This window comes from Corvus moneduloides, chromosome 2, assembly GCF_009650955.1.
Source record: "Corvus moneduloides isolate bCorMon1 chromosome 2, bCorMon1.pri, whole genome shotgun sequence".
Classification (NCBI taxonomy): Eukaryota; Metazoa; Chordata; class Aves; order Passeriformes; family Corvidae; genus Corvus; species Corvus moneduloides.
This window is the reverse complement of record NC_045477.1, coordinates 23241419-23268829: the sequence shown is the minus strand read 5'-3', so window position 1 is coordinate 23268829 and position 27411 is coordinate 23241419. Positions and strand designations below refer to the sequence as shown.

Here is a 27411-nt window from a genome sequence, read left to right as displayed (position 1 = left end):
TTATGAAGACAAGAGAGCTTGTTTCAGTCTGAGGGGGTTTGTCTTGTTTTGTTTTTTCTTTCCCTAGCATCCAACGAGCTGCACTGGTGGTTCTGGAAAATTACTACCGAGATTTCACAGTCTACAACCCAGCCTTGTTAACAGCCTCCAAAACCCGAGCAGCCAAGCACATGGCTGGCCTGAAAGTCTACAATGTTGATGGTAGGTGAGGTGAAATGTAGTCTCTGAGACTGGGTGGGATGGGGAAGGACTGGGTTGGCTTTATGCTTTGTTATGCACACATTCTCACCTTTTTGTTTTGCCAATCCTTGTCTCTTGCTGGAAATCTTCCTAGCAGCCCTGAGTTTGCCAGTTCCAGATGACTTTACAGATGTGTTTAGCCCACAATAAGGCTTTTGTCTTTGCCAGGTGAAATAGCCACGTTTTGGGTCAGGCTTAATTGTCATGTGGCTTGACACTTTTCAGCACCACTGCTTGTTTTTAAGCAGCCTCTGCTTTTGTCACCCTTGGGTCATCTCCTCCGTTGTGATACTACAATAAACACAACTTTTAACCTAATGAGTTCCCCAGTCGTTTGTGCTGCTTTCACATACAGCCTTCAGGAAAGTGAAGGAGCTGTGGTATAAGCAGCAGTTGCTGATGAAAGTGCTGCTCATCAGCCTGCAGCCTCAGCATTAAATGAGCTATGCCTGGCTCACCCATGGCCATGGAAACTCAGACACAGATAACGATCCTCATTGAGCTTTGCGGTTCGTAACCGTTTTCAGGCTTTGGGGCTTTAAAAAAGCCTTTGGGAGGATGGGTGGATGGATATGTGAATACTCAAAACAGTGAAAACTGGGCTTAATCATTTGACACTCTTAAACCCTATCAGTGAAAGCCATGTTTGATAAGCAAGATGTGCCCAGCAGCCTTTATAGGGGTGCACATTCCTTTGGAAGAGTTGAAGTTGAGTAGCAAAGCTTTTATGGTGAAGGATGGCTGAAGTTGTGTGACAAAATGTGGTAAAGGCACGTGCTGCCCATGAATTTGTTAGTACTGAAAGGCTTTGAGGCTGGAAAGAAGAGACTGAAAAGACTTAACTGGGCAAGTTGGCTCTGTGTGCATGGCGTGGAGACTGAAATATCAAGGATATCTGTCATATGAAAAAACATGAGACATGATTGTTTTGCTTTCAACAAAGTTTCAGTGCCTTATGGGTGTGGAACGTTTTGTTTTCATTTTCCTTTTTGGTTTGTTTGTTTGTTTGGATTCGTTTCATTTTTGGTGAGTTTCAAAGATGTTATCCTAAAGGCTTCTCTAACCTCATGCAGCACTCCTGAGTCCATAAAATTAATTGGAGGTTTAGATCCTTACAGTGAGATATTCTGATCCTGATAGAGGAAGGGGGAAATGAGGGAAGGGGAAGGACAGGTTGCCCATCATGTGTCCATTGCTGCCTGGAGTGATGCTCTTGGTTGAGTTGTGTTGGAGAGGGGAAGCAAACCGACATGTAAACAGAAATGCTCTGTGTTCCTCTAGAGGTGAAATCATTCCTTCCAGCTGCTCACTCTCAGTGAGGCCTGGTGTATGGAAGGTGAGGGCTTCCTGATCCCACAGGTGTCTGCACACTGTTCAGACCCCACAGCCTGGCAGGCTGGCTGCAGGGTGTGCCATTCTGATTACTGGCTTGTCTTCTCCTGCACTGCAGTGTCCCTTCAGGAGCTGGTGTGCTCTCTTTTCCTGCAGCACCTCCTGGGACAGTGGGACTCCCAAACTCAGAGGAAAGATGGTCAGTCTGGTAGTGTGAGTGCTCAGAAGCTGCTAGCTCATGAGGCTTCGTTAGAAGAGAAGGAACCAGGAGCAAGCTGCAGGTGTGGCTGGCAGGCTTTTCCAAGTGTCAAGCTTGTGAGCCTGCCAGGGCCTGGAACTCCTGCTTTCCCTTCTGGGGCAGGACCGGTTGCCTGGGTTGTTCTGTGTGCAATGCTGCTGCCTTTGTGGACATGGAAATCTCAGGCTTAGAGGCATGGCCTTAAGAAGATTCCATCCATCTTACAAAGCAGAGTGTAGCTCTGGCTGCAGCTTACCCTGGCAGCCTGACAGTCTCTTATACCCTTCTTGTAAAAAGACAGTAATGCTATTAAGGCAGCCTAATTTGTTGACAGCTTTTGTATTTGATACTGCAGCTGCCAGGAAAGAAAAACATATTGCTGTAATCTCTCTTTTGCAGAGTGGAGAGGTTCACCTTCAAAACCAGGACTTTCATTGCCAGGCATAGTCAACAAGGCAAATTAAAGATGTAACCCAAATTTGGGAGCTAGTGTCTCCCTTGAGTCATAGCCTCCATTTCAAGGCTGTCAAACAACATCTGAAATGTTTAGACTCTTAAGAAGCTATTTGTGTGAGTGCTTGTTCTTCCCGCTGCTGAGTTTCAGGCTTCTGTCTTGGAATTCGGTTTGGGCTTTTTAGGAAAAAAATTGAAGAGTTGCCCTTGCTTGAGCAGAACAGTTTTGAGCGTGTCTGTGCAATTGATTGGCCTTAACCACTGCCAGCTGAGAGTGTGGGCTTTCAGAGCAGTTGGCACAAAAGCTGCTCTTGGTGGTTTGGAGGCAGTCCTAGACTGCCAGTTCTCTCTGGGTAGACCCACCTCTGCCCTCTATCTGAATACAAGGGGTTGTAAACTCTTCTGGGGCAGCCTTTTTCCTCTCCCTAACTGAAAAGCCAGAGCTGAGGGCTTCAGGAGAGAGTTGCAGAACCTAGTACTGTATTTTAAGGTCACTAGTTAAGGTCTTGTAGTAGACAGCTCTGTCGACTGACTAGGTGTTACAGAGCAGATTGCAGCTTCCCTGTTCCTGTGGCTGTGTAGGATCTGTTAACAGCTGCAGAAGCTCTGATGGCAGGTGCTGCTCAGGGTGCCATGAGAAGCTACTACACATAAAGACCCCAGCCTACCCAATTGAGGGACTGCTGCTCTGACAGCACCTGCCCTTGTGGAAAACCCTGTGCTGTGTCTGGAGGTGACCCTGCTGCCCCTGCATCCTGTTTTCCCTTCCTGCGGATAACTGTCTGGAGTTTGGCTTTCATTTATTCATCTCCATGTCTCATTATGTTCTTGTGTTTGTCTCTCTCCTCTTTCCAACTTCTCACTTCTTGTGCTGTCACACTGTCTTGATGCTGAAATGTGGTATGTTCCAGCTGCCCTTGCCTTCAAACTGAAAGCATATATAATGGGGGGTAAGTTGCATCCTTGGCATGTTCACCTCACTCTGCCTTTGTGTATGTTGCGTGAGACCCTCCATCCCAACTAACTGCCCTTGTCCACGTGCCAGAATGCCCTCTCTAAGCCTGTGCTGCCTTGCAGGGTTTCTACCAGAGCTCCTGAGGACCGGGGAAGGGTTTATAGCGTTGGCTGGGAAGGCTGGAGCCCCAGAGCACGTGTGACAGATGCCGTGGGGTGCCGGACTGTCCCAGCCCCGGCCCTGTGGCACTGACACCGCCTTTGTCTCCTTTGTGCCGTCCTTGCTCCGCAGGCCCAGGTAACAACGCGTCGGGGCAGTCCCGGGCCATGATCGCGGCCGCCGCCCGGCGCAGGGACTCCAGTCACAACGAGCTCTACTACGAGGAGGCCGACCACGAGCGCCGCGTGAAGAAACGCCGGGCGAGGTAAAGCCAGCCTGTCGCACGTGCTGCTGTGAGGCTCGGCCGTGGGGGCTTGCCCAGCCTGGCGGGTGCCCCCGGCCCACCATGAGGAGCTGGCTGCAAATCTGTCACGGGGAAGAAGCTTATGAAACCCAGATGCGTAAGGGAGGGGGAGTGGAATTCGAGTAATTCCAGCTTGCAACTGGAATTATCCGAAGAGCGTGCATGCAGCTGAGCTCGTGTATACGAGGCAGATAAGCTAATGCAATGTCATGGATTATGGAACAGTCCAGTGTTTGACATGTCTGTAGTTATTTGCTGTAGGAAATCCCATTATTTTTGCCCACACCCAGGCTTGTCAGCTGAAGGAATCCAGGAACAGGATCAGTGGAGTTCTTGGTGTTGCCCATTCATGGGTGAGGAGAATATTTGTGTTTGCGGACTAGTCAAAGGGACGGTTTGACTGCCTTTCGATGAATTGAGGAGGAAAGACTTCACCACAAACAGTTACATTTTATTTTGGAACACATATATGTCTTCTGCCAGTCACACTTAGGCTGCGAAGTTGATGCTGTCTTGAGGTGACCCAAGAGAGTGCCTCTGTTTGCTCAGGAGCCTAATTGCAGTCTGTAGTTAGCATACCTAACAGTTTGAGGCAAGTTGCTTATGGGCAGGCACCCCTGTACTGAGCTGTGTTTGGAAGGAATGTGTCATAACTGGAAGGAGCTGGCTCATTTTGAGTTTTCTTTTGGCAGTTTGTTTCACTGGGAAAGTGCTGGCACAACGTCTCCTCCTTGCCTGCTTCAGTCTGACCTCTGCTCTATAGCCTCTGTCTTTTAGGCTCTCTTCCAGCCTCGGAGCAATAGGAACTTAAAACTTTCTCTTCTGTGAAGTGTAGCATCCTAACTTGGCCACATCTCCTGTGCTTGCTGAGTTTGGTTAGAACAACTGCTTAGTCAGAGGGAAACCATCAGTCACCAGATAAGGCCAGGTGTTTCAGGCCAGGAGTTTAGAAACTGATTTCCACCCCCCACCTCCCCCGTGTCAAATTAAACAAAAGGGGCAAGGGTCAGGACTTCTCATGCTGTTCCTCATGTACAGTATGAATGCAGTGTGCTATACCTCTGCTTGTGGTGAGGCAGCTGCCCCTGGCTTTAAGATGCACTGGATATTGAGATCATTGTGGACAGTTGTTGGTGACTTGAGAGGAAATTAAGTATGAAACGAGTCCTGTCTGAAGAGGCCGAAGAGTTCTGTTGGGTGGCTCTTTCATTATTGTTTTTTCCTCACTTGCAAGTTAGCCCAGTACTAAGTAGCGAGCATTGTAAGACATCTGTTCCCCTTTCATGGTGTGGTCTTGGTGTTTGCTCACCTGTGCCAGCACTGGAATGGTTTGCAGAAGATGCCTCTAGCTGCAGTGTTAGGAGGGAAGCTGGAGGGGTGTCTTCACCTTTGCTGTTCAGTGGAGGGGTGCAGGGCGGTCACTGGGCAGCTCTGCACCCAGCTGGTGGAAATGCGAGCAGCCTGCAGCTTGTGAGCACAGAGTGTCTCGGAGCAGGCTGTGTCCTGGAGTGCAGTCAGCCTCCCCCTGAGTGCTTGCCTGTCCTGTGCTTCGTGCTGCAGTCCTGTGTGCTGGGACCCTGTACTCAGACACGCGTTCAACGCAAGGGCAGCTGTGTCTCGTTTGAGTCATGTAGCTGATGTTTATGCTGTGCTGGCAGAACCAAGTGCAGTGCTCAGGGCTTTACAAGCTTAATCCTGGTTTATGGCCCTCAGTTGCTGGATGGCTTGGGCAAGGAAGGAAAAGCTGCTGTCTGCCCCTCAGACTTCCAGTAGAGAAGATTTTGCGTAAATTGGGGGCAGGCAGTGACTCAATGGCTGATGGGGAAAGGAGGTTTTGTAAATCCTGACTCCCAGGCTCTGCCTTAACCGCAGACCCATCCTACTTCTTGTTATGACTCTTACTGTCCTGATTTTCCTTCTGCAGGCTTGTGGTTGCGGTAGAAGAGGCTTTCACTCACATCAAACGCCTGCAGGCAGAGGAACAGCAGAAAGCTCCAGGAGAGATGATGGACCCCCGAGAAGCAGCCCAGGCAATCTTCCCCTCCATGGCAAGAGCTCTGCAGAAGTACCTTCGCACCACCCGCCAGCAGCAGTACCACAGCATGGAGAGCATCTTGCAACACTTGTCCTTCTGCATCACCAACAACATGACACCAAAGGTAAAGCTTTCTCTAACGCTGCTGCAGGAGGGAGGGAGAAGGGGATGGCACATCAGTGTGTGCAAGCAGAACAGAAAGTTGTCACGGGAGGTGAGTGAAGGCTTTCATAGTTGCTCCCGGTGAATCGACCAATGCGGTGTAGGTTGCAGCGGGTCTCAAAGGGAAGGAGTATTTCCTCTGCAGCATCTTCTGTCTCTGTATCTGAAAGTGCCTGTGAGGTATTCATTCTTGTATCCAGTTCATCAAAGAGAATACTAAATAAATGTTTGAAAGGGTGGCATTGAGTCACAGGAATTTTTCCAGCTGGCTTGTGGTTGCAGTATGATGCAGGTGGCAACCTGCAAACGATCAGTTTTCTGCCCCCTCTGCTATGCTGCATTTTGGACTGCTAATTATTGCCTAAATCTGTGTCTCTCTGACAGTGTTTCTAATTCATGAGCTGCTTGATCAAACATAGTTTGCTGCTTCAAGCCCAGACTGTGACTGTTGACTTGCAGACACGGGGAGGGACTGAATGATAAGGGAAACAGGTCACACAATTCCCCTCCCACTCTCTACCTTCCCCTCTAAGAACACCCCACAGTGCTAGGGAAGGGTTATTCCTGGACGTTCACCCAAGACTTAACTGCAGTAAGAGCAGAAATGCTGTCAAGAGATGGGGCTTAGCAGCCTCTTGCTGTGAGATGCCTGGGACCTTGCCCAGGTATGCAAGGGGAGTTCTGCTGCCATTAAGGTGCAGAGGGACTTCAAAACACGGCAAGGTCAAATGGCATTTTGCATTCTGTTTTCAGTTTTGCACCCTCAGGCTGAAAACATGGAAACATCTGTTTACCAGCTTAGCTTGGCCTGAAGGAGAGAGCCAGCTATCCTATCTGGCTGGCTGGGACTGTAGTTTTGGGATGGATTATGGGGCTGGAAGTGGAGAAATGACCTCTGCTCTACTGAACTGCTGCCAGATGGCTGTGCTGATGGCAGAAGTCAGGGCTATAACTTTGCAAACTTGCTGGGATGGACTGAAAGAGGATCTCCTGATGTTTGTGTCTACTCCTGGGTCTGAAAAGCTGGGAGGGACCGGGGAGATGTCTTCTGAAGTGTGAAAGCTGAAACAATTTGCAGCATGGCAAACCCATGCTTGCAGAGCTGTATTTGGGGATGGGGAGAGAGCAGGGCGAGTTGTGGGGCTGATGCTAATGTGTGTCCCACTCTTGGCAGGCATTCCTGGAGCGTTACCTCAACCCAGGCCCAACCCTCCAGTATGACAGGGATCGCTGGTTCTCCAAGCAGTGGACGCTGGTCAGCGAGGAAGCGGTCACAAGCGGGTTACAAGATGGCGTCGTGTTTGTCCTCAAGTGCTTGGACTTCAGCCTTGTTGTTAATGTGAAAAAAATCCCCTTCATCAAACTCTCAGAAGAGTTCATAGACCCTAAATCTCATAAATTTGTCCTCCGCTTACAGTCTGAGACTTCAGTCTAAGGGATTTTGAGGGTGGGTTGTTGGGAGATTTTTATTTTTTTTTTTTTCAGTATCGTGCTTTTGGGTTTAATTTCCCCAATGCTGACTGAAACTGGCAGATGATGGACCAGTAATATTTGACCATCTGCACTTTATTTGGAAAGGGGAGGGGGGGAAGTTGGGCTATCTTATCTATAAAGAAGTATCTTAAGAGGCAACAGGGTGACTTGGCTCAGTTAGCTCAGCCTTGGAGACAGAACAGATTTTTTTCTTTCCCCCTCTTTCCAAGCATCCTGTAAATCTCACGCTCTTTCTCTGCACGGCTGCAGTGTCAGAGCTGTTGTTGGAGCGCTGCCTTACACCGCGCACGCCTGCGCCCTTGTGTCTCTGCTTTTGCCACCTGTGGCTGCTCCTGAGGGCTCATTGCTCGCCTCTCCCTCACAGAAACCTCCTGGCACTGGGTGCCGCAGTCCCTGCTCACTCAGGGAGGAGGGGATATCAAAGGGTGGGAGTGTGAGGGGACTTCTATTCTTTATTCTTCTCCTCCTCTCCATGTGCCTCTTCTGTCAGTGCCGGACTTGTATGGGCATAATGGGATGGTTTCACTCTCTGTTGCTTGTCTTGAACTGGATCAGCCCATTTGCAGCTCTTCAATTTTTATTTTTTGTTTCTTAATCAGTGCTTGTTAGTGAAGTTGTTCTTCATGTCACAGCTCCCTGTTATGTCTCACCTGCTTCCCTCTGTTCTGCTTGTCTGCGTCTTTCTCAGGCACTCCCGAGGCTTCCTGTTACTGTCCCTTTCTGTCTGGGTTTCTGAATGTGTTTCTCCAGGCACTGGCACTTCCTTCTGCACCTGCAAGGGCTGTGTATTTGCACTGGAACAGGGTCAGTAAGTAGCTGGCTCCTCCTCAGATAAATCACAGACCCGCCCTATGTCTGACAGCTTCTTTGAGGGGAAGGAGGTGTGGGCAGGAATGTGCCCCTCCCTCTCTAGCCAGCTTCAGGTGTGTCTGGAGAAAAGATGGGCAAAAACACTTCCCTCCTTCAGGAGAGGAGCCAGGGAAAGGCTGACCTCTGCCCCATTCAGTTGCTTTGGAGAACTCTTGTGCTCTGGAAACACTGCAATGAGTCCTTCCCCACCGTACGCCTTCTGCTGTAGCTAAGAAATACCAAACAATGCCTGAATGTTGAAAATCTGTTGTGCTGTGGGAGTTTCTGCTCAGTGCTGGGATCTGCTTTAGAGAGATGCAGTTATGTTTGTGAGGCTGCCTTTGCCCACTGGTGCAGCTTTCACGTGTGAGTTTAGTCACCTGAGTTTGGAAGGTTTGTTTTTAACGGAGAGCCTAAGTCAGTGTCTGAAGTCTGATTGCCAGCACAGAGCATGGAGTGACTGGAGCCAGCTGCAAGGCTCGAATCGACCTGAAGGTCACTCAAGATCTGTGTGAATGTAAATGATCAATTCATTCTGCTCAGTCTTTTGCCATGCAAATATCCCTTATCAGGCAGGATCTGGCCTGCCCTCCATATGGATGTCTTAACCAAGAAGGCCCTGGTTCCAGCAGAGTGTAAGTCAGTGCCTTTCATTGCCAGCCTGCACAGTCTTCTGAGGAGGGCTGCGACAGCCCCTCCTGTCCCTTTTGCCCTTCCCCAGACCTTCCCATGGCAGGCATGGGCTGGCTGGTGCCCACCACAAGCTGGTGGGAGGGAGCAGCCACCTTAAACAGGGATGCTGGGGACAGGGCAGCAGGGTCCATCCTCTTCCAACTTCAGCAGCAGTGGAGATGCCTATCTGACAGCACCTGTGCATAGTCCTCTTGGTATCAAGGGAGCACCCTGGTGAGTGAGGGTCCAAAGTGATGAAATGCCATCCAAGTGACACCTGCAGTTTCCTGCACCTTTCTTACAAGCACATGGTAGTTTCCTGGATCCTTTTTAGTCCATGTAATGTGCCAGACGTGGTTGTAAAGAAACTGGATGGCACAGCACATGACAGGATTATGCCCTTTGCCCTTAAAGGATGGGAAGTGGGTAGTGTTTTCCCTTCTCTAAACTCAGTGTTTGGGTTTTGTTTTGGTTTTTTTTGCAGATCAGGCTTTCTGGTAGTCTGTATGGGGACTCCTTTATTGACTGTGGCCTTTGCAGTGTTATGCTTTGAAAAAATATGTTGGTTTATTCCTTTATAAGAAAAAAAAAAAAAGGAAGGAGAACATACAGTATTTTACACTTGGCTCTCCTGAAGATGCCTGCACCTGGCTTTTATGATGTGCATAACCAGCAGGGTGGGAGAGACTGGGAGTAGCTTGGGAGACTGTGGAGTACTTAATACCTGTGTGGAGGCTACTGCCTGTGGCTGAATTGGCTCATATCTGTGAAGCCAGAACAAGAACCACCTTGCCGGGGGCTTGGGTGTGCTGTTTATGTGAGAGCACCTTGTCACAGGCACATCTGCAAAACTTCTTTACTTTCCCAGGATTTCCTTCCCCTTTCCTTTTCCCTGCCCCATGAGGAGGGGTTGTCTGACAGTATCTGCTCAGGAAACTCATGTCTTAATTTTGTTAAATCCTTTAACACATGGAGAACCAGACGGAAGCAGCGTGTGCTCAGTCTGGGTCTGCTTCTTCATCTCTGTGCTGTGGTTCAACACTGCCTTTTCTGCCTGCTGCCAAAAAGGACACTCTCAACAGGGGCCAACTCCTGCATTTAATGCTCTTCCCTATGTCAGCAGTGTGAATGCTTTGCCTGATGAAATCTGAAGGAGAGGACTCTCTCAAATGGTCTCTTTAGAGATGCAACCTGCTTAGAGGCAAGGACAGACTGAAAGGGGAATCATGATTCCTGAATATTCCCTGTTCTGGTATTTTTAGTGACATTTTTCAGGGTCTCTCTTGCTTCCCTTCGCCATGCAAAGTCAGGGGACCACTGTCATACCTACCTCACTGGGGTGTTGTGAGGCTAAACTCAACTTGCTTTCAAGTGCTTGAGATCCACAGTTGGATCTGTGGCATCTGTAGGAATTCAAACTATAAAAGATACTGAGTGGTGAGTGCAGACTGGTTTGTTCAACTCTGTTTATAGCCAGCTAATGAGTAAGAATGGAGTCATAGGGAACAAAGCTCTGATCCAATTCCTGCAACCCTTACTTCTGCCGAGCTTGCCAAGAGCTGAGCATAAATACAACTTGTAGGGTTTGCCAACCAAGTGCAGGCTGTTCCTCCGAATGCCTCTCCTATCCTGCACTGTCTCCTTGCACATATTTTCTTTCCTCTCTCCCACTCTGGATGTTTGTACCTGGTTGGGAATTGTGGGGGTTTTATTAGAATTCAAGTGGTCTTTTAAGACAACCCTGTTTGTGATTAAGTGGTCAGTGTCCCCCTTGGAGATGATCCTTGCACTGGATGTCCTTCACTGGACCATTTGATAGGATGCTGTGCTGCCCAGCTGGGGAGTGGTGGTGGCCCACTCCTCTCTTCTGTGTTGGCACGTTTCCTGTAACTCAAGTTTGCTGCTCAGATACTTTAAAGACTTTGGTTTTTTGCTCTCAGATTTGTTGCAGCCTAAATCCAAAGCCATGCTGAGGTCTTCTTGCAAATCCAGATGCAGCTGAGACTTTCAAGTGTTCTAGAGCAGATGGAAATGACTGTGGGTTTCCATGAAGGCTGGCTTTCTCTTTCATGGCTATAAAGTGAAAGATTTGGATTTCTTGCGGCTTCCAGGAGTGTAGGGGCAGATACTACTCTAAACACTTTGCCAGTCCTGTAACTGGGCATGGGCAGATGTTGTTGTCACATCTGTTAGCCTCTCATTGCCGTGTGGCTTCAGCTGTGGGTGCAGACTCTGTGAGGCTGCCCTGGGTCTCAGTGTCCTTTCCCACACCTGGAAGCCAAGCAGGCAGCCGTCTTGGAAGTGTTAAGCATTGTAGCACTCTGCTCCATAGCATATCTGCAGGGCTGGGAGGTGCTGAGGCTGCAGTTGAAAGCTTGGAGGCAGTGCACAGTAAGGCTCGAGTTTGGAGGAGATCTGAACAAATCCCAACCCTTACGAAACCTCCAAACCTTTTCCTTTGGGATGGGGCTCTCTGGGCAATGCCCAGGGAATCTGCTGTTGCTGAGTATGCCAAAAGCTGTAGGGAAGGAGTTTCTGGAGCTGGTCTTGCCCCACATAAGTAGCTGTGAAGCGTCTCATTTGAGATGTGCTCACTTCCAACACTTGCCCCTGAAGAAACTGGAAAGATCCATAACTTGGCTAAACATGGAAACCTATTCAAGCCAATTTCATCTTGCTCACCAAAACATGTAATTCTGCCCTTTTCAAAGGTAAAACAAAAGTCTTGCAGTCTTCTGCAGCAATGCAGTAGTCTGGTCCCAAGCTGGCTCCTCACTTGGTCTCAGTGCTGCCCAGCTGTGTGAGAGCTGCTCCCGAGGTGTGTGTGCAGGTGTTTTCTCATTCAGCTTGTGTGTGTCTGTGTGCTTTTCCCCCTCTAGGTGTGCACATTATACATGCTTAAAGCCTCAAGCCAGACTTGGTGGTTCAGTGTTTCAGCTGTTGTTAAGAAAGAAGTGCTCTTGGAATTTCTTGGTCTTAGAAAACAAACAAAAAAAGATGAAGTAAAACCCCCAAATTTCTGTTCTAAAAGAGATGGCTTTGAGCCATGATGTCTCCTACAGGAGTGTGCGTCCTCCTGCGTTCAGGCTGCTGCCTCCCATCAATGATGACCAAAAGTTGCCGTTTCTGACAACTGTGGGCGGTGCAGGTCGCTTTGGGATAGCGATGAGCTGGGTCCCCGCTGTGCCAGCGGTACAGCTGGCATTACCCACCCATTTGCATCCCTCCAAGAGACTGCATTTTTTATCCCTGTGGCACACGGAACCCTGTGGGCAGCAGGCAGCCGGCCCTGCCCTGGGTGTGCTCTGCCCGGGGAGGAGGGGATCCTTCCCCCCCTCTGGCTGCTTCCCGGGCACCTCTCACCAGCGCTGACGATGCTTGGGGGTATCTCCTGTGTGCACCGTGGGGAGATGCTGTGGCCACTACCTGAGCAGGCATAACTGTGAAGGAATCTTACACTCTTCTGTGCCTGTTTCTTTGATTCAGCATTATTGTGTCTTGGGGACGGGGCTGGGAGTAAAATGCCCTTCCCCCACCCTCCTTTATCACTGTGTAATACTTTTTCTACACACTCTGTGTATAGTAAGAAGGGTTTTGCCAAGGTTTTCTAATTAATAGACACTAACCAGCATTTCTTTCTTTTTTCTCTTCTTTGCACATGTGACTTTAACTGCAGTGGTACATGGTCTTTCTGTTCTTTTCTAATCGTGAACTTAAGTAAGCAAATTCCTGGTGTCTGTGACATTAATGCACTGTGGGTTTAGCCTTGTAAATTGTTCTGTTCCAAGCTGGGTTCTCTTAAGTTATAGCTGGATGGGGTTTTGTTGTTTTTTAAACTGAAACATAAAACCGTTTTACACTTTGCATATTTTGTACAGTAAAATTCTGGAAATAAACTGAAACCAGATTTGATTGTCCCAGTCCTTTCTCTTTTCAGACATAAAAAGCTCTTTTGGTCTTTAAGCATTCCTGAGCTGTGGGCAGGAGGGGCCCTGCAAACATGTAGTTTATCTTTTTTGAGGTTGTCTTTTTGTCACCCTCATTCTGTGCTGTTCTGGTCTGCCCTGCCACACCACAGTAAAATGCAAACTCATTTATCACTCCTGAAGGAAGACTGGTAGGTGACTGCTTTGAACACCTGAAATCTCAAATGATGGGGATCAAATGCAGCTGGGGAAGGGGGAAGGAGGTGGGGGGCCGCATAACTGGAGTGGGAACAGGTTTTTCTGCCTCCTGTGTTCTCATAGTTTGCACACAAATTATGAAGTGCAGGATTCACTGCCGAGTTCCTTATTTGGCTCTGGTGGGGAGGAGGAGTGGTGAGCGGCAGAAAAGCCAGTGCTCCTTGTTTGTGCGGATGCAAGCCTGTGCTCTGCTAAGAAAAGGTGCAGGGATCTCACCTCAACAGCATCTCTGGGTGTGGCTCTCCCCACCATCAGTTTCCATCTCCAGCACGCCAAGAGCTCAGAAAGATCAAGCAGCTGTGCCCAAGGCAATGTGGGAGCAGCTTTTTTGTCTAGATGTTCTTTGGTGCCCACTCCTCAGGGAAGCCTAGCCCAGCAGATCTCCTTGGTGGCTTCAGCTGCTGGAAAAATCCACAGGATGCTGCTCTTCAGTGAAAAAGAGTGCAGCAGTTGTGGAGATAAGCAGCACAGACAAAAATGCCTGTGAAGAGAAACAGCCACACGGGTAAATCTCTGCTTGTGGGGAGACAGATGTATTTGGGCTAGAGAGAGCTGACCTAAGGCCTGGGAGGAAGCAGGAAGGGTGGGACAGGGGTGTGCTCTGTTCTACCTCCTGCCCTCCCTTGATCTCTGCTTTTGATCTGTGCCCTTCATCCTGCTGGTGCTTTGCCCAGCCCTGCACTGCTTGCGGGTCAGCTCCCAGAGATGGCCAGGGAAAGGAAAGAGCATTGCTGCTGCCCTGCAGAGCCTGAAATGGGGGTGCAGCCATTGCTGGTCCCCTCCCGCCCCTCAGAGGAAGACCTGAGTTGTCAGACTGGAGCTTTGTAGGTAAAGGCTCTGTGGGAGTCGGCCACAGGTGTGTCATGGGAAGGTGTAAGCAGCAGGAATTTGGCATAAACAAGACACTGGGCTTGTCAGCCTCGTTCCAGGCTCTTAGCCTTGAGAGCTGTGTCTTTACATGTGAGTTCAGCACGCTCTGTTTAATTTCTGGGATAGTGCTGATACCAAATCGACACCTGACTGCTGCCGTTCGTGGCGCTTTCTGTCCTGCTGTGGGCTGTGGAAGCTGATGGAAGGAACAGGCTTTGCTAGAGGGACTAGTTCCCTTGGCTTTCACCCAGAGCTCAGATATCTGAATCATAAAGGGCTGTGGTATGTAGCTCAGCAGAAATTAGAGCTGAGGGAGCTGATCTGGTTTGGCCAAGTCTTTTCACTGAAATTGCATGGACCTTTGAGGTGTGATGGAGCCCCAGGTGCAATGCTGGGTTAAGTGTTACTGACCCAAACCTCTGACAGAAAGGGGATGGAGTCTTTTACTGGAAAAATCGCACCACTTGGAAGGACCTGGCATGCTGAACCAGAGGTAAGCATGTTCTGCCTGAGGGACATACTGGACTTTAGGAGGAGATGCCTCTCCTGCAGTGCCCCTCTTGACCATATGGGCATAAGGCCCTGGCTGCCCTGAGACAGCACAGCAGCAACCACTGCTATGGGTATTTGGTGGCTGAGCTGGAGCTTAATTCATGTGAAGATTGATTGGCCCTGGTAGGTGATGGGACCAGGCCTCACAGCCATGGGCAGTGAGAAAACATCAGCTGTGGGGAATGAAGTGGGAATCTATGGGGCAAAAGGGCCACATGCAGTCAGGGCATAACAAACAGGGCAAGAAAGGGATTTATCACCTTCAGCAACCGGTTCCAGAGCCTTGCTTGAAGCACTAGCAGTGCCTCACCATGTGATATTGTTAGCTAAATTAATAGTTCAGTGAGACATCTGGCTGTGGATGTCGGCAAGGCTTCAAATCCCAAAACATTTCCTGGTGCAGTGAACTGGCTCTGCTGTGTCAGCCCCAGGTCTAGACTCCTGGCAAGTACAGGAGGGGTTGAACTCAAGGGCTTCCAAGGGGTCCTGGAGCTAGGGACAGGTGGGGTAGGTGCAAGGGGAAGGGGATCTCTCAGCAGGACATGGTGTCTCACAACAGCATGCAGGAAGGGAAGGTATGTTGGGAACTGGCCAAGCAGAGTGCTTTGATTTGTCTTTCAACAGCACTCCCGAGTTTATGTTGGATTGGGAAGGTGATGGGTTTAGGTTACAGTCCTTTCCGGTACTGACAGATAATCCACTGGGGCAAGGGCGTCCATTCCCATTTCATGTGTGCATCCATGGACTGCTGGGTCAGGAGGTGCTGAGAGAAAAGAGCACTGAGCACAATGTGTCTGCAGAAGTGGGGATGGTGTAGTGGGGTGATGGCCTATGCATAAATCGTGAGCTGTGAACAGGGTTACCCGAGTTGCTTTGAAAAGCTGTAACAAGTTTTACAGCCCTGCTGTGAGCTTGTGTGCTAGTTTGTGCTGACATGTTGCTAGGAAAAAGGGGAGTACCTCAAACGGGAAGAAAGCTGTTTTCCTGTTTGTCCCCATCTCCCTGTCCCCCTCCATAATGAACTTGGAAAAGGTTGTGGGTTGTTCGGGTTCCCCCCTGCCCCTCCTGACTGCTGCTCACATCGTAGTCTGTGTTCAGGCTGGGGTGTGCTGCAAAACTGCCAGCCTACTCCAAAGCCCTGAGCTGATCTTCCCTTCCTCCAGAATCTGGGGACCTGAGTGGAGTGAAGACTTCTGTACAGGATTTGGGGCTTGCTCTGGTTCCAGCTCAGTTAATGAGGATAACCTGGAGATCCCAGGAACCCTCCCACAGTGGCGCTGCTCCTCTTTGGCCTCCCAAAGCCCGTGGGTCCTGCCTGCAGGAGAAGGAGAACAGGTGTTTGCTGCAGGGACCACAGCCAGGACAGAGGGAACAATCAGTCTTTGGGCTCTGTGTGGGCAGCACTAAATACAACTTAAAAGAGGAAGGAGAAAGATAACTTTTACCTTGTGGATGTGCATTTGGGGTAGCTCAATGCATCCACCTTGCTTGTGTATCAGAATATGGAGCAAGCAGCAAAGCCTCAAGAGAGACAGTAACACAAGGCAATGTGAAGTCAGTGCAGGAGACCTTAGAGTTTAGGGCGTGGGTTTTCCTTCCAGCATCCTTAGGAACATGAAGGCACAGAGATTTAAAAAAACTGAGACACCACAAATTGCTCTAGGCACGAAGCTACTCTGTAAATTGAAACATTTTAAGTATCTTCCAAAGGCAAAAATCAAGCTTACAAATGCTTAAACATATAGTCTTGGTTGTCTTGCTTTTTTCCTTTTTAATTCTTATTATTTAAAAAGGTAGCACAAGTGAAAAGTGGATGCATGGGGAGAAGGGAGTTCTTGACAAAACACATTTGATTCAGCCTCTTTGAAAGTTTTAAGAGACATTCAGAATGTTAAGGCTCTTTGGACCTCTCTTCGGCACAAGTCAGATGCTGTGGGCATGCTTTAAAAGAGGGAACAAGAAGGAGCTGATTATATCTGGGCCACAGATGTGAAACAGATCTGCAAACCTTTTAGCTTCTATTTTGTAAAAGCTCATTCTTGAGTACTCATAATACCAGATCCTACAGTTGATTATAATTTCGCTTTGTAAGTCGTTGTGAGAAACTGGTTTAGTAATTCAGTAACTAGACTGTGGGAAGCTGGGCAAATTCCTTCAGCAACTTCATTTTGTGAGGACTAAAATGTTCCTCAAACATTTAGCTACTTTTTTTGTTCAATAACCCCTCTCTTTGTCACTAGCAGGAGCAGGATTTTGAATGTTGCATTGAATTTTAAAGCAAAAATCACAATCTGACACCGGGCAAATTTCAGGGCTGCTCTCTGGTCAAACAACACTTTATTTTTTTACCTGTGTTACTGAGGGAGGGACCTGATTCAAGCTGGGATTTCTCCAAATGCAAAAGCAGGTGAGGTTGCCCATGGCTATTTAAGTCCCTTACCACCCACCACCAGGAGAAGGCTCAGTCAGGCCAGCCACTGGTAGTCTCTGGCAGGGAGGTGGCTTTCTGGCTGCTGTCGAATATGGGATACCCCTTCCAGCAAACTCAGCTCATTTAACCCTCAAGGCTTATTTCTTGTATGTGAAACCATGACACTTGTCTTCTGCTCAGATGGTGTAGTGGTGTGATTGCTGGTGGCACTGGGTGTTACTGGTCTCTTCCTGCAGTGACCACAGTCAGGGCTTGGTTGCAGGGTGGTGGTTCCTCATCTGGATTTTGGGACAGTGGGAAAAGAAGTCCACCAAAAAAATTCTGGTGCTTCTGCCCAGGCTGGTGAAATGGCTTTTCCTTGAGCATATCCCACCTGTCCCGCTCAAAATAAAAGCCAGTGATAGCCTTGTCCGCACATCTTTCTCCTCAGAAAGGAAATGTTGTCCCTCCTGATGTTCACAGCTATGGGGATCCAGCACAGCCAGTTCGTGGCAGTGGTGTGAGGGAGGCTGCTGTCTCCCTGGGCTGGGATGAATACAAGCAGTAGGGGCAGGGAAGGGCTCTGTCCTTCAGTGACCCTCAGTACCATATGCTGTGGGGGTGGGTTGAGGAGAAGAGGAAGTTTGGCTACATAGAAATGGAGAGAGAAAATAAATTTGGGGAGCCACTGAAGGTCAGAAGAGTAGTAAGTCAAGAGGCATGAAAAGAAAGTGAAAAAGCTGTTTTCTTGTTTTCCATAGCATTAGGGACAATGCCCCTTAAGTGCTTTGCTGATCCCCTTTATCACAGGGGCTTGGCAGAGAAAGCGCAAGGGGGGAGCGAGGCACCGGAAGGATCTTTGCTTCCATCCCAAAGGCAGTTTGTAATCTGATTCCTGAAACGGGTCTTCAAGCTGCAAGGAAGCTCGGTAGCCTTTTTTTCCTTTAAATAGCTTAGCACCTTTTAAACCTGGCAGAGTGTTCTGGGAGCTGGGCCAAGACTCTGCCCAGAACCCTGCCCCATGGTCCCCATTGTCATTAGATGTCATTTTCTGCCAAAGAGGTGTGAGAGTCATCCCACAGCTGTCCCCCAGGGGTACTGACCACCCAAGGGCTGCTTTGCTAGGGGTCAGTGGTACAAGGGAGCGGGGACAAGGCAGGGGATGCTGCAGTGCAGTGAGTTGACACAGAGCCTTGGGTCTCAGGTATGACACAGTCCTGCTGGCACAGCCTCATTACCGAGGTCAGTTATCCTTCCTGCTGTGCTCTGCTGTTTCCAGTTTCTAGCAGCTGCTCTTGTGCTGCATGGCATAGATGCACCTGGGGTGTGAAAGTAGCCAGGAGGCAGCGAGGCAGATGAGCTTTGCCTCAGAGGGCTGGGTTGCTTCCTGCCTGTTTGCCCATCCTTCTCTTCAGCCTCCCAAGTCCAGGCATCGATGTGCAACTGGCTGTGTGTGGGACTTCCTGAAAGCCAAAGCTTTGCTGCAGTGGAGAGGAATCCAGATGCAATCTTGGCCTGCCACAAGACTGTAAGTCAGTGGCAGCTGGGATGTGATATGTTCGTGTCTAATTAATTATTTTCCTGGGAATAAAAGGCGATGTTTCTTGTTTGGTCTCTGTAATGAATCAATCATTTCTTTAGGTATGATGTGCAGACGGACATGGAGAAGCAGCTGGTGTCCTCGGCTCTGTGTTCACGTTGGTGTCTAGCTGAGCAACTTCATTCTGGGATGGGAAGCAGCTGAGATCTCTGGTTTCACTATGGGGCCATTCCTCTCCCAAGGGAGAGACAGCAGACTCATCACTCCTCACAAACATCACAAAACATCACAAACATCACAAAAACTGCATGACACAGCTGACTCTGAAACCATGGAGTAATCTGTGATTTCCAGAGTGCCTCCCTTGTCCTTTCCCCCTGCAGCTGTTTCCCAAATGGTTGACATAAACTCAGAGCACTTTTGGGTTCACAGAGCCTCTATATCAGCGACTGCTGCAAAGCCAGAAACTTTCTCCTCCGTGCTGCAGTATGAGAGCTGCAGTGTGTTGCTCCTGATGGGTTTCCCTCTCCCTTGATTGTTATCCATGAGCAGCACAGGGTGGGCTGTGGTACTGAACCCCAAAAAAACCCCTGGGTGGTGCCCTCCAGCCCTGAGTCTGGGGACTGGGAGGAGGTGCTGCATAACTTGGTGTTCTTGCCACATACTGCGTGTTAGGGGGGTCCTCACCAGGCTTTGGAGTACTTTGGGAATTAACTTGACATTGGTGGGTTAATGGTCAGACTCAATGATCTTAGGGTTCTTTTCCAATCAAAATGACTGAATGATTCTGTGAAGAAACTGATCAGCTTGAAGCACTCACAGTTGGATGAGGGCAAAATACAATTCCTGTCTTTATCTGTATAAAGACCCATTTAATATGTCTAGTTAACATGCTGGAGAAAAAGAACTATTTATGAAGAGAGACATGCTTGTTAAGCACTCAGTGCTGCCCACATACACAAATTCATATTTTTTTAATAAAGGCGTTTTTTTGCAGGTTCCTCATCCAAATGTGCTTTTTGCTTCTCAGGGTATAGTGGGCAGGGTTAGCCTGACTGCTCCTCAGGGCCACCAGTGCCTTTCAAATGCCAGTTGTTCCTACTTCTGACTGAGGACCCCGGGAGCACCTGGGCTTGTGGTCCTGTATGTCATCCTCATACCACTGTCCCTGCAAGGAAAACACTCAAATTCAAGCTGCCACCTCCTTCACAAGGGGCATTGAGTCATTCAGCTGTTTGGTTATTAGGATCTCAAGGCAGAGGAGGTGTTATGAGTAAATGGGAAAGGCTTTGCTGCCCACCCACCCTCATTGCTGCAATCCTTCCTCTGTGGCAATGCTTTCCTAACTTTTAATGTGTTTATCCCAAAAGCTGACAATAAATAGTCCCTGTTTGTGGGCAAAGACAATGACAAGAACTGTAATGGCAGACTGAAGGAAGAGAGAAAGGGCAGCCCCATGCCTGGCACGAAGGAGTGGCAGCTGTAGGAATAGCTCTTTCTTGCAAAAGTTTCAAGGGAAACTTTCTATAAACCACTGGCACCACTCCCCAGTATGAGTTCAGCCTCTGCACTTCTACATTATTTATTTTTTCTCTCCCTAGAGGTCTGTTGCTTTGAAGTGTTTAAGTGCCTGTGAAACACCTGTGCACTTGAACATGTCCCTGGTGCTGTTTGCAGGGTCTGCCTGCTCTGCCTGGGTAACCTGTGCCTCCCAGAGCATCTAGAGTGGGGCACTTCAGAACAGAGGGGCGTCCACAGTGGGAGAGGAGCATGCAGAAAGCACCCAGGCAATCAGCGTGGCTGGAGATTGTGCTGGTTAGGAACAGCAATAGACCAACTCTTAATTTCTTCTTCATGTTTGGAGTGACTGATGTGGAGGCACAGGGCCAGTGCAGGCTGTTGCCTTATGCAGGGTGACTCTGTGAATGTTTTCCTCCTGGGAATAGCCCAAAGGTAAAGATAAGCTAATTATTTTCTCAGATCAGTAGTTGTCCCTTAATCACAGGCCAGAAGATTACCAGAGGGCTAGTTCTGCCTCTTCTTGCTCCTTACCAGTGCGCATGAATGAGATCTTGAATCCTGCTCACTCCCTCTCAGACCTGGGCTTCCTCCAGCAAACTTCTTGAGGAAAGAGCAGGAGAGTGCTGGGCATCCTGTTTGCCAGCAGAGTGGGGTGTGAATGAAAGAGAGGAGGAGACTTCCATGCTGAGAGCACCCTGAATTTCAAGGCTTTGGAAAGTTGTTCATCACCCCAGAGCAACCAGGTGAACGTTCTCACTGAACAAACTTGGTTCATCTTCCAGGCAATTCTTATGCATCATAAGGGAAGCAAGAAAGGGCAAATGGTTGAACTGGAGGCTTTGCTGCCTTGTCTATTCCTCTAAGAGGCTGTATCTGTAAAGCACATGAGTGTTTGATGCTCAACAAGGAGCTAACTTGGCCTACAGTCATTTGCCATGTTAGCACAGTATTCATTCATGTGCATTGAGACAGAGGGATATCCAGCCATGTGTCATTCATAGTGGCACTTTCCACCAACGTGATATGGCACACATGGGAACATATCAATGCTTCAGCTTTTTTATACCGGTAGTTTCAAATTTGTATTTCAGCTCATGTAGAGAGAGAGAGTCAAAAAAACTGATCAACAGGCAGGAAAAAAAAAATCTATAAAATCTTGCTTTGCAGTTCATCTGATAAAGGAAATATATAGTGTGTAAACATTGTTTCTCATCAGGCTGATTCACATTTGTGTAACGAGCTCTGATTCTTCTGTCCCTTGCACTGTTATTTCCCCTGACATCACGTACCTCTGTCCTCTACCAGTATAAGGATGGTCAGAACAATGTTTTTTGTTTGTAGCAAGAGAGGAGATGTGTACACTACCTATGCCAACAACTCTGGACAACTGGAGAGCATCTTTATAAATGTATTTATAAAGATAAAACCATCTCCAAACTCTCCATTCATTGCACTATTGCCAAACCTAAGAAGCCAAGATAATTGAAATCTGCTGGCATGGGAAAGCAAGGACACCTAATGCTGCCACAGTGACCTGCACATGGATGGTGCTGCACTCACCAGGACTGTGTTACAGACCCTTGGCTTTGTGAGTGACCCCTTGACTGCAAACTGGTGCTCTGAGCTCCTACTCAGCCTGCAGCCAAAAGAGGCTTCTCACATGGGACACCTGAGTCTCTAAGCAGGGAGTAACTGTCCAACTAAATACTCAAAAGCCAAGCAGCTTGAATCTGTCCACTGCTCATGCCCCAACACACCTCATCCACTATCTAATATGTTTGGATGGCTGTGTTCCCTCCCAACATCTTGATCATCGGAAAAGATGCTACACAGGGTTTGGGTGAAGAGTCAGCAACAGCTGGAAGGTCATGGGGAATAGGAGTGCTTCAGGGTGGGCTCCTATGGATGTTTCCATTGCCTTGGCTCAGTGCCATGATCTTCAAACTCAGTGGTTTGGCCTCAGACTGGGCTCAGAGCTGGATCAGCCTGTCCAGCAGTTCAGGAACTCACAAGCTTTGATGTTTCATATCAGGCCCCCTGCACCAACTCCAGCTGTGGCCCAAGCTTTCAAGAAGAGGTTCAGACAGGGGACCGGTGTTTGGTTTTGCATTGCACTGCCAGACAAGAATATCCTGTTGTTATGTGGAATCACTGAAAACTTTAATAGCATCCCTAAAACCTCCCTCCCCTCCCAAAGCATTTTGCTGCTCTTAGCATGTTAGGGAGTAGTGACAGACTCCCGCAGCAGAACTTGCAGGATTGAGTGGTCTTGGCAGAGTAGCTGCAAAGGGCATTGTGTTTAATAAAAGGGCTAAACTTTACAGTTAGGGTTTTCCCTATGTCTTGAAGTGAGATTTGGTCTTTGGATGTTAAGTGCTGGGCTGATGAACACAGAAGATACAAACTGGCTCCCTGCGTCCCTCTGGCAGCAAGCAGGCAGGCACTTTTCTCCTGCCCTGGGACACTCGGGGCAGATTCCCTGCAGATTCCTACTGTCCTTACTAAGGAGGCATGATTTGCAGCGGTGCTGGGTGCCTGCAGGTGCTGTCCTCCGCAGGGGCAGTCCCGGTGGCTCGGCATCGCTGGGAATCAGGCGAGGGGGTGCCAGCAAGGGCGAGGGCAGGGGGAGCGGGGCAGGGGGGAAAGAGGAGCAGCGGTGCTTGCTGATGCTCAAACATAGGTCTTCCAATGGAGGGACCTGCCGCAGGGCGAGGGCTCTCGGGCCCCACAAGTCAAACTGCACAGAGTCACAGTTAGTCATCATCATCATCATCGTCGTCGTCGTCATCATCATCGTCATCGTCATCATCGTCGTCATCATCGTCATCATCATCATCTTCATCGTCGTCATCATCTTCGGTATTTATCTTCCCAGAAAGCACGTCCTCTATCCAGTCCTCCAGCTCCTCGGCTGTGGGCAGGTCATCATCATCTCTGATGTCCATCCAGACGCTGTCAGCCTGCGGGGACAGGTGATGAGGGATTAGCTGCCCTTGGGAACACGTGGAAGAGATGGGGTACACAGCTTTTGTTGGGGTGAAGGTCGGACCACAGGTGGGATGCAGGGATGGTGGCGGTGTTAGCTCCCTCTCTGACACAGCCTCTGCACAGGCTCAGCCAGAGCATCTCTCTGCCCATGCACTGGGATCACCACTTCCCCCTGGAGTGCTGCTGCGTCTGACCAGGGGCAGTGGGACTGGTCAGCAGGTTTGCAGGAGTGTGTGGTGGTGCTGTGTGCCCTGACGAGATGTGTGCCCACTGCCTATACCTGTGAGCAGGAGCGTTGCCCACCTGATGCTTTCCTCACTCTACCTGGACAGTTCTGTAGACTCCAAGCCTACGCAGAGACCTCAAAGAGACCTCTGCCAGCAGCCCCTGCCTTACCCCAGTTCACAGGACATCAGTGTTTCCCTCCTTCCGTCCAGAGCCCTTCTGGGACCTCTTCCTTGGAGCCTTTACAACCCTCTTCCAGCACCCCTTCTCCCCAACCTCACCTTTGTCTCAAGACCCTGCTCTAGACTCTCCATCTGTGATAATGGTTCTTGCTCTTGGAAGACCCTTTCCTCAGATCATCTCAGCCATGCTCCCATGCATGGCTGAGGTAGCACATCATGCATCTCAGCTGAAGAACGGTGAGAAACACCAATGCCCTGGACTGCAGGTACCACTGCTCTTTCCCTCCAGCTGTCTGCATCACTTCCATCAACCAAAGGGGATGGGGGAATTCAGTAAGAAGACAATGACAAAATTGTGGCTGTTACCCAGGGACAGCAAGCTTGGATGGTCTCTGAGGCCTGGAAATGAAAGTTTTCTTCTCTGCTTTGCCATAGGTTCCTTGCTTAAATGCCCGGATAAGCCCCTTTCCCTTCACTGTCTCCCCTCCATAAAACAGGATCAGCCTCCTATTTTGCAGAGGCGTTATGAGGTTATCTCATTCAGCATTTGATGTTGCAGAAGCAAGTGGTCTTCACATATCAGAAGAAAACTACCAGCTTTTGCAAATGAATCCAACTTCTTTCCCTATCTGTGGTACCTAGTTCTCTTTGATTTATGGCTTACTAAAAAGCCAGACCAATTTCTGCTCAAGGAAAGCTGTGTCTCCCATACAATATATCCGTCCTAAATCATCAAAACTGCAATAAAAAAGAGCCATGGAGAGACATGCAGCTCTTGCTTCACGCGAATGTTCATGTCCCTAACCTCAGGACTGTTTGTGTGGCAAAAAGTGACACTTTTAAATAATGGGAAGAGGAGTGGCTCCATTTAACCTTGAGAAGGTGCTGTGCAAATAAAGCAGCGATAATTTGCAGGGCATCATAGCCCTAGTCCTGAGCCAGTCACCACAATGTGATGAGCCACCTGGGGCTGCTGGGAGCTCTGGTGTTTGCATTGGCAGGTTTTTACAGAAGTGATGGGGTCACAAGGGTTATGTCCACTGAAGCCAACAGCAGTGTTTATTTTCACTCTGTTGTTTAAGTCCCACTTTGTACCTATGTAACTTGGTTGAATGCAGTGATGTAACACTGAAATAACAAAATGAGCTCAATGTTTGTTTTAGATATCACCTGCCAACCTAGAACTTTCTTAAATCTCTCTCGAGAAATCAAAAAAGTACTTAAGAGGAATGAAATAAAACCTGCAAATACTGTAATCAACAACCTGAAACATTTACTATATCAAAGCCAGATAATGCATGAGTTTTTATGGGTCTCTGAGTGACTGCTGAATAATAAGGCATGTTCTTACCTAATTCTGCATTCTATATGACTCTCATGCCACTGAGAATCCGACTTCCATGAATTTCCACTGATTGCTGTTTAATGTAGCTTTGACATGACTTAAAAATGACCAGTCACAGTAAACATAATGAAGGGAGATACTGTACTAAGGGCTAGTACTAAGGGCAAAAGACTGGAAGACTTGAGCTCTCTTCTGGCTTGTCCATTCATTTCTCCCATGATCTTAGGTGACACATGACATTTTGGCCCTTTTCCCTTTTGTCTCTCCCTTAAAAATTCTGCGAACAAGCCTTAACTCCCTGGGTCTTCACTCCCTAGGTGTCTTCCCCATGGTCTGGTGGAGTACTGCTCTTTTACAGGCAAAAAGCTCACATCCAGCCAGGGCTGAAACTACTCCATGACTCCCAAGTCAGCCTCTCAACCCCCTCAATGGGATGAGCAAAATCCAAGGGCTCTGCTTTCTTCACAACACCGTTGCTTTGTCTTCCCCACCCATCACGTCTCCCATGTTAAGGTCTTGCAGCATCTGTTACAACAGGAGGCACAACCATCCAGTACACCCTTGCTGTTCCTCTTCTTCTGGGGCGATACAGGAGAGAGGATGTGGAGGCTGGAAGCCAGGTCAGTGTTGAGTCAAATCAGCACCCAGCCCCACACACTTGTCCCAGCTTTAATTCCCTCACTGCTCTCTTCTAACGAAACATCAAGTTCACTTATGACTCAAATTTCAAACATGAGCTCAAGCACCAATTTACAAACACTTCTGCGGTGGAGAGATTGCTGCTGCCAGAGACACTTACATACCCACACAGGTTCATTTTAAAGAGTTTAAAACAAACACCCAGCACTTAAACATTAAAAATAAACTAAGGTAATAGGTAAGCCAGGCAGGAGCATGCTGCGTTATAAGCTCTCTGATCATCTGGAGTGTTATCGTCAGAAAGAGGAAAGAATGGTTTCTCTCTGTGTCAGGGCTGTGAAGCACGTTACATTGCACTCAGCAGCCCTCATGAGATCTCTACTGGTGAGGGTCAGATGGGTCCCTCTCCCACCTGCCTTTAAAGCCCACAGCGTGTGGGCAGCACCAGATCAGTTCCATAGCTTGCTGGTTTGAAGGCAACCATAGTGAAAACAGTAGCTGCTAGAAAGTTGTCCCAATAGCACAGCTGTGGGTGCTGTGGGTACTGTTGCTCCCTCAGCTGTGCCAAAGGAGCACCTGTCTCTGCAGGTCTCCCTCTGCAGCTGCTGCCTGTGGGATGGTGTGGAAACCTTCATTGCCACCTGGGGTGTGGGGCTGGCAGCTCTCCTCTTCCCACCTAAATCTCTCCAGCACTACCTGCACAGCAGTGGCTGAAGGGGAGGAGGGCCTGGATGAACCCCCGTGCATGCTCCTTACCACAGCAGGATCCCTTCTTTACCAGTTTATGCTGTACTTCTGTTAAAGCTGCGTATTTATTTAGTTTTTTTCAAGCTGTGCAGTTTCTCCCTGTCATCTGTCAGGGAAAGTCTTTCCCTCCTACACTCAAGCTGTGCCCTTTTGCTTCTGTAGAAAAAAACAACCTCCTTTTTCTCCTCTTCTCTTCCACTAAGCATGGCTTTCTTTCCCCCCTACACACACTTTTTCTCCACAAAGCCCCCCCAGCCTGTCAGAGCAGGTAATGGACAAAGGTGTGTGTTGTGGGTCGGGACAGAAATGCAAGAACTTGAAACCAAAACTGGGCAAAGCCCTGAATCCCAGGCCACAGAGGCTGGTCCTGTCCTCAGCAGGTGTGGTTTGTGTGTGATTTGGGAGCAGAAACACACTCAGACTAAAGCCCTCAAGTCCAACATCCGAAGTGTTACAAACCCTCTGGTATGTGGGAGCGGTGAGGTCTTCATGTTTTTTTCCCCAGGGAAAAAGCCTGTTCTACTTGCACTTAACAGTGGAAATCCCACTGATTCCAGTGTACCTCAGAACCCACCCTTTCTAGCACCCTAATTTTGGGATCCCTGGATTTTCTGGGCACATGCTACTCACGTCTGTGACGTTCACCACCCCGATCTGTGGTCTGAACAGGTCAATCTTGAAGGTCTTCTCCCAGTAAGTGATGAGCTGCAGGAGAGAGACACAAAGCTCAGACAGGGGTGTTTGCAAGGCCTTGTCGCATTAGTTCAGTCAGCTGGGCTGTGGAGCAAGGAATGTGCATCGATGTGTGCACAGGAGAGAGGAGATGCTGCACGCAAGCTTGGGCCGCCACACATGGCAAAGCAAAGTGCTGACTCTGGGGGTGTTCCCAAATCTGCCTTGGGAGGCAGACCCAAACAAGCAGCCTTCAAGGGGATGGCCTGTGGTCCAGTTTCCCATCCTTCCCTGTCCCAGATTCCCTGGGGCAATTCCTGCACTCGTGTGAGCACACGCACACCCCCACACACCCCCTCATGCCCACCCCATCCACAAATTAAACCAAGAATGGGAAAGAGCCTCTGCCACTCACCAGAGGAAAGTCATCAGGGTCAATCCAGACAATGCTCAGGTCGGGATTATCGGTGTTGTCCCTGGCAACCTGCTTCAGGATTTCCAGGAACTCAAAACCGTCTGAAATGATATACGAACCACTGCAACTCTCTTGCAAACGCACAGGCACGTTTTGCTTGTGGGTTTTTTCCCTGGCTCCCCTATGCACACAGGCGTTGTTTATAGTTCTCATTAAAATGCTGTCTCC

General features: G+C 48.9%; 2 protein-coding genes across 3 annotated transcripts in view; one reads left to right on the top strand and one right to left on the bottom strand.

Annotated features, from left to right (window-relative positions):
- VANGL1 (VANGL planar cell polarity protein 1) overlaps positions 1 to 12810 on the top strand; it is a 45877-nt gene extending 33067 nt beyond the window's left edge. Inside the window, exons 5-9 of one of the 2 annotated variants that reach the window (XM_032098490.1) lie at positions 68 to 201; positions 3175 to 3213; positions 3510 to 3642; positions 5606 to 5840; positions 7053 to 12810. In XM_032098490.1, the coding sequence (XP_031954381.1) occupies positions 68 to 201; positions 3175 to 3213; positions 3510 to 3642; positions 5606 to 5840; positions 7053 to 7313 (802 nt within the window). In that variant the 3' untranslated portion in view covers positions 7314 to 12810. The remainder of the gene's footprint in view (positions 1 to 67; positions 202 to 3174; positions 3214 to 3509; positions 3643 to 5605; positions 5841 to 7052) is intronic. The other variant, XM_032098489.1, reaches the window with a different exon arrangement.
- A 3434-nt stretch (positions 12811 to 16244) lies between these two features.
- Positions 16245 to 27411, bottom strand: part of CASQ2 (calsequestrin 2) — a 39494-nt gene continuing 28327 nt past the window's right edge. The window contains exons 9-11 of the mRNA XM_032098488.1: positions 27184 to 27284; positions 26727 to 26801; positions 16245 to 22930 (exon numbers count right to left, since the gene is read on the bottom strand). Coding sequence (XP_031954379.1) covers positions 22724 to 22930; positions 26727 to 26801; positions 27184 to 27284 — 383 coding nt within the window. The 3' untranslated portion in view covers positions 16245 to 22723. The remainder of the gene's footprint in view (positions 22931 to 26726; positions 26802 to 27183; positions 27285 to 27411) is intronic.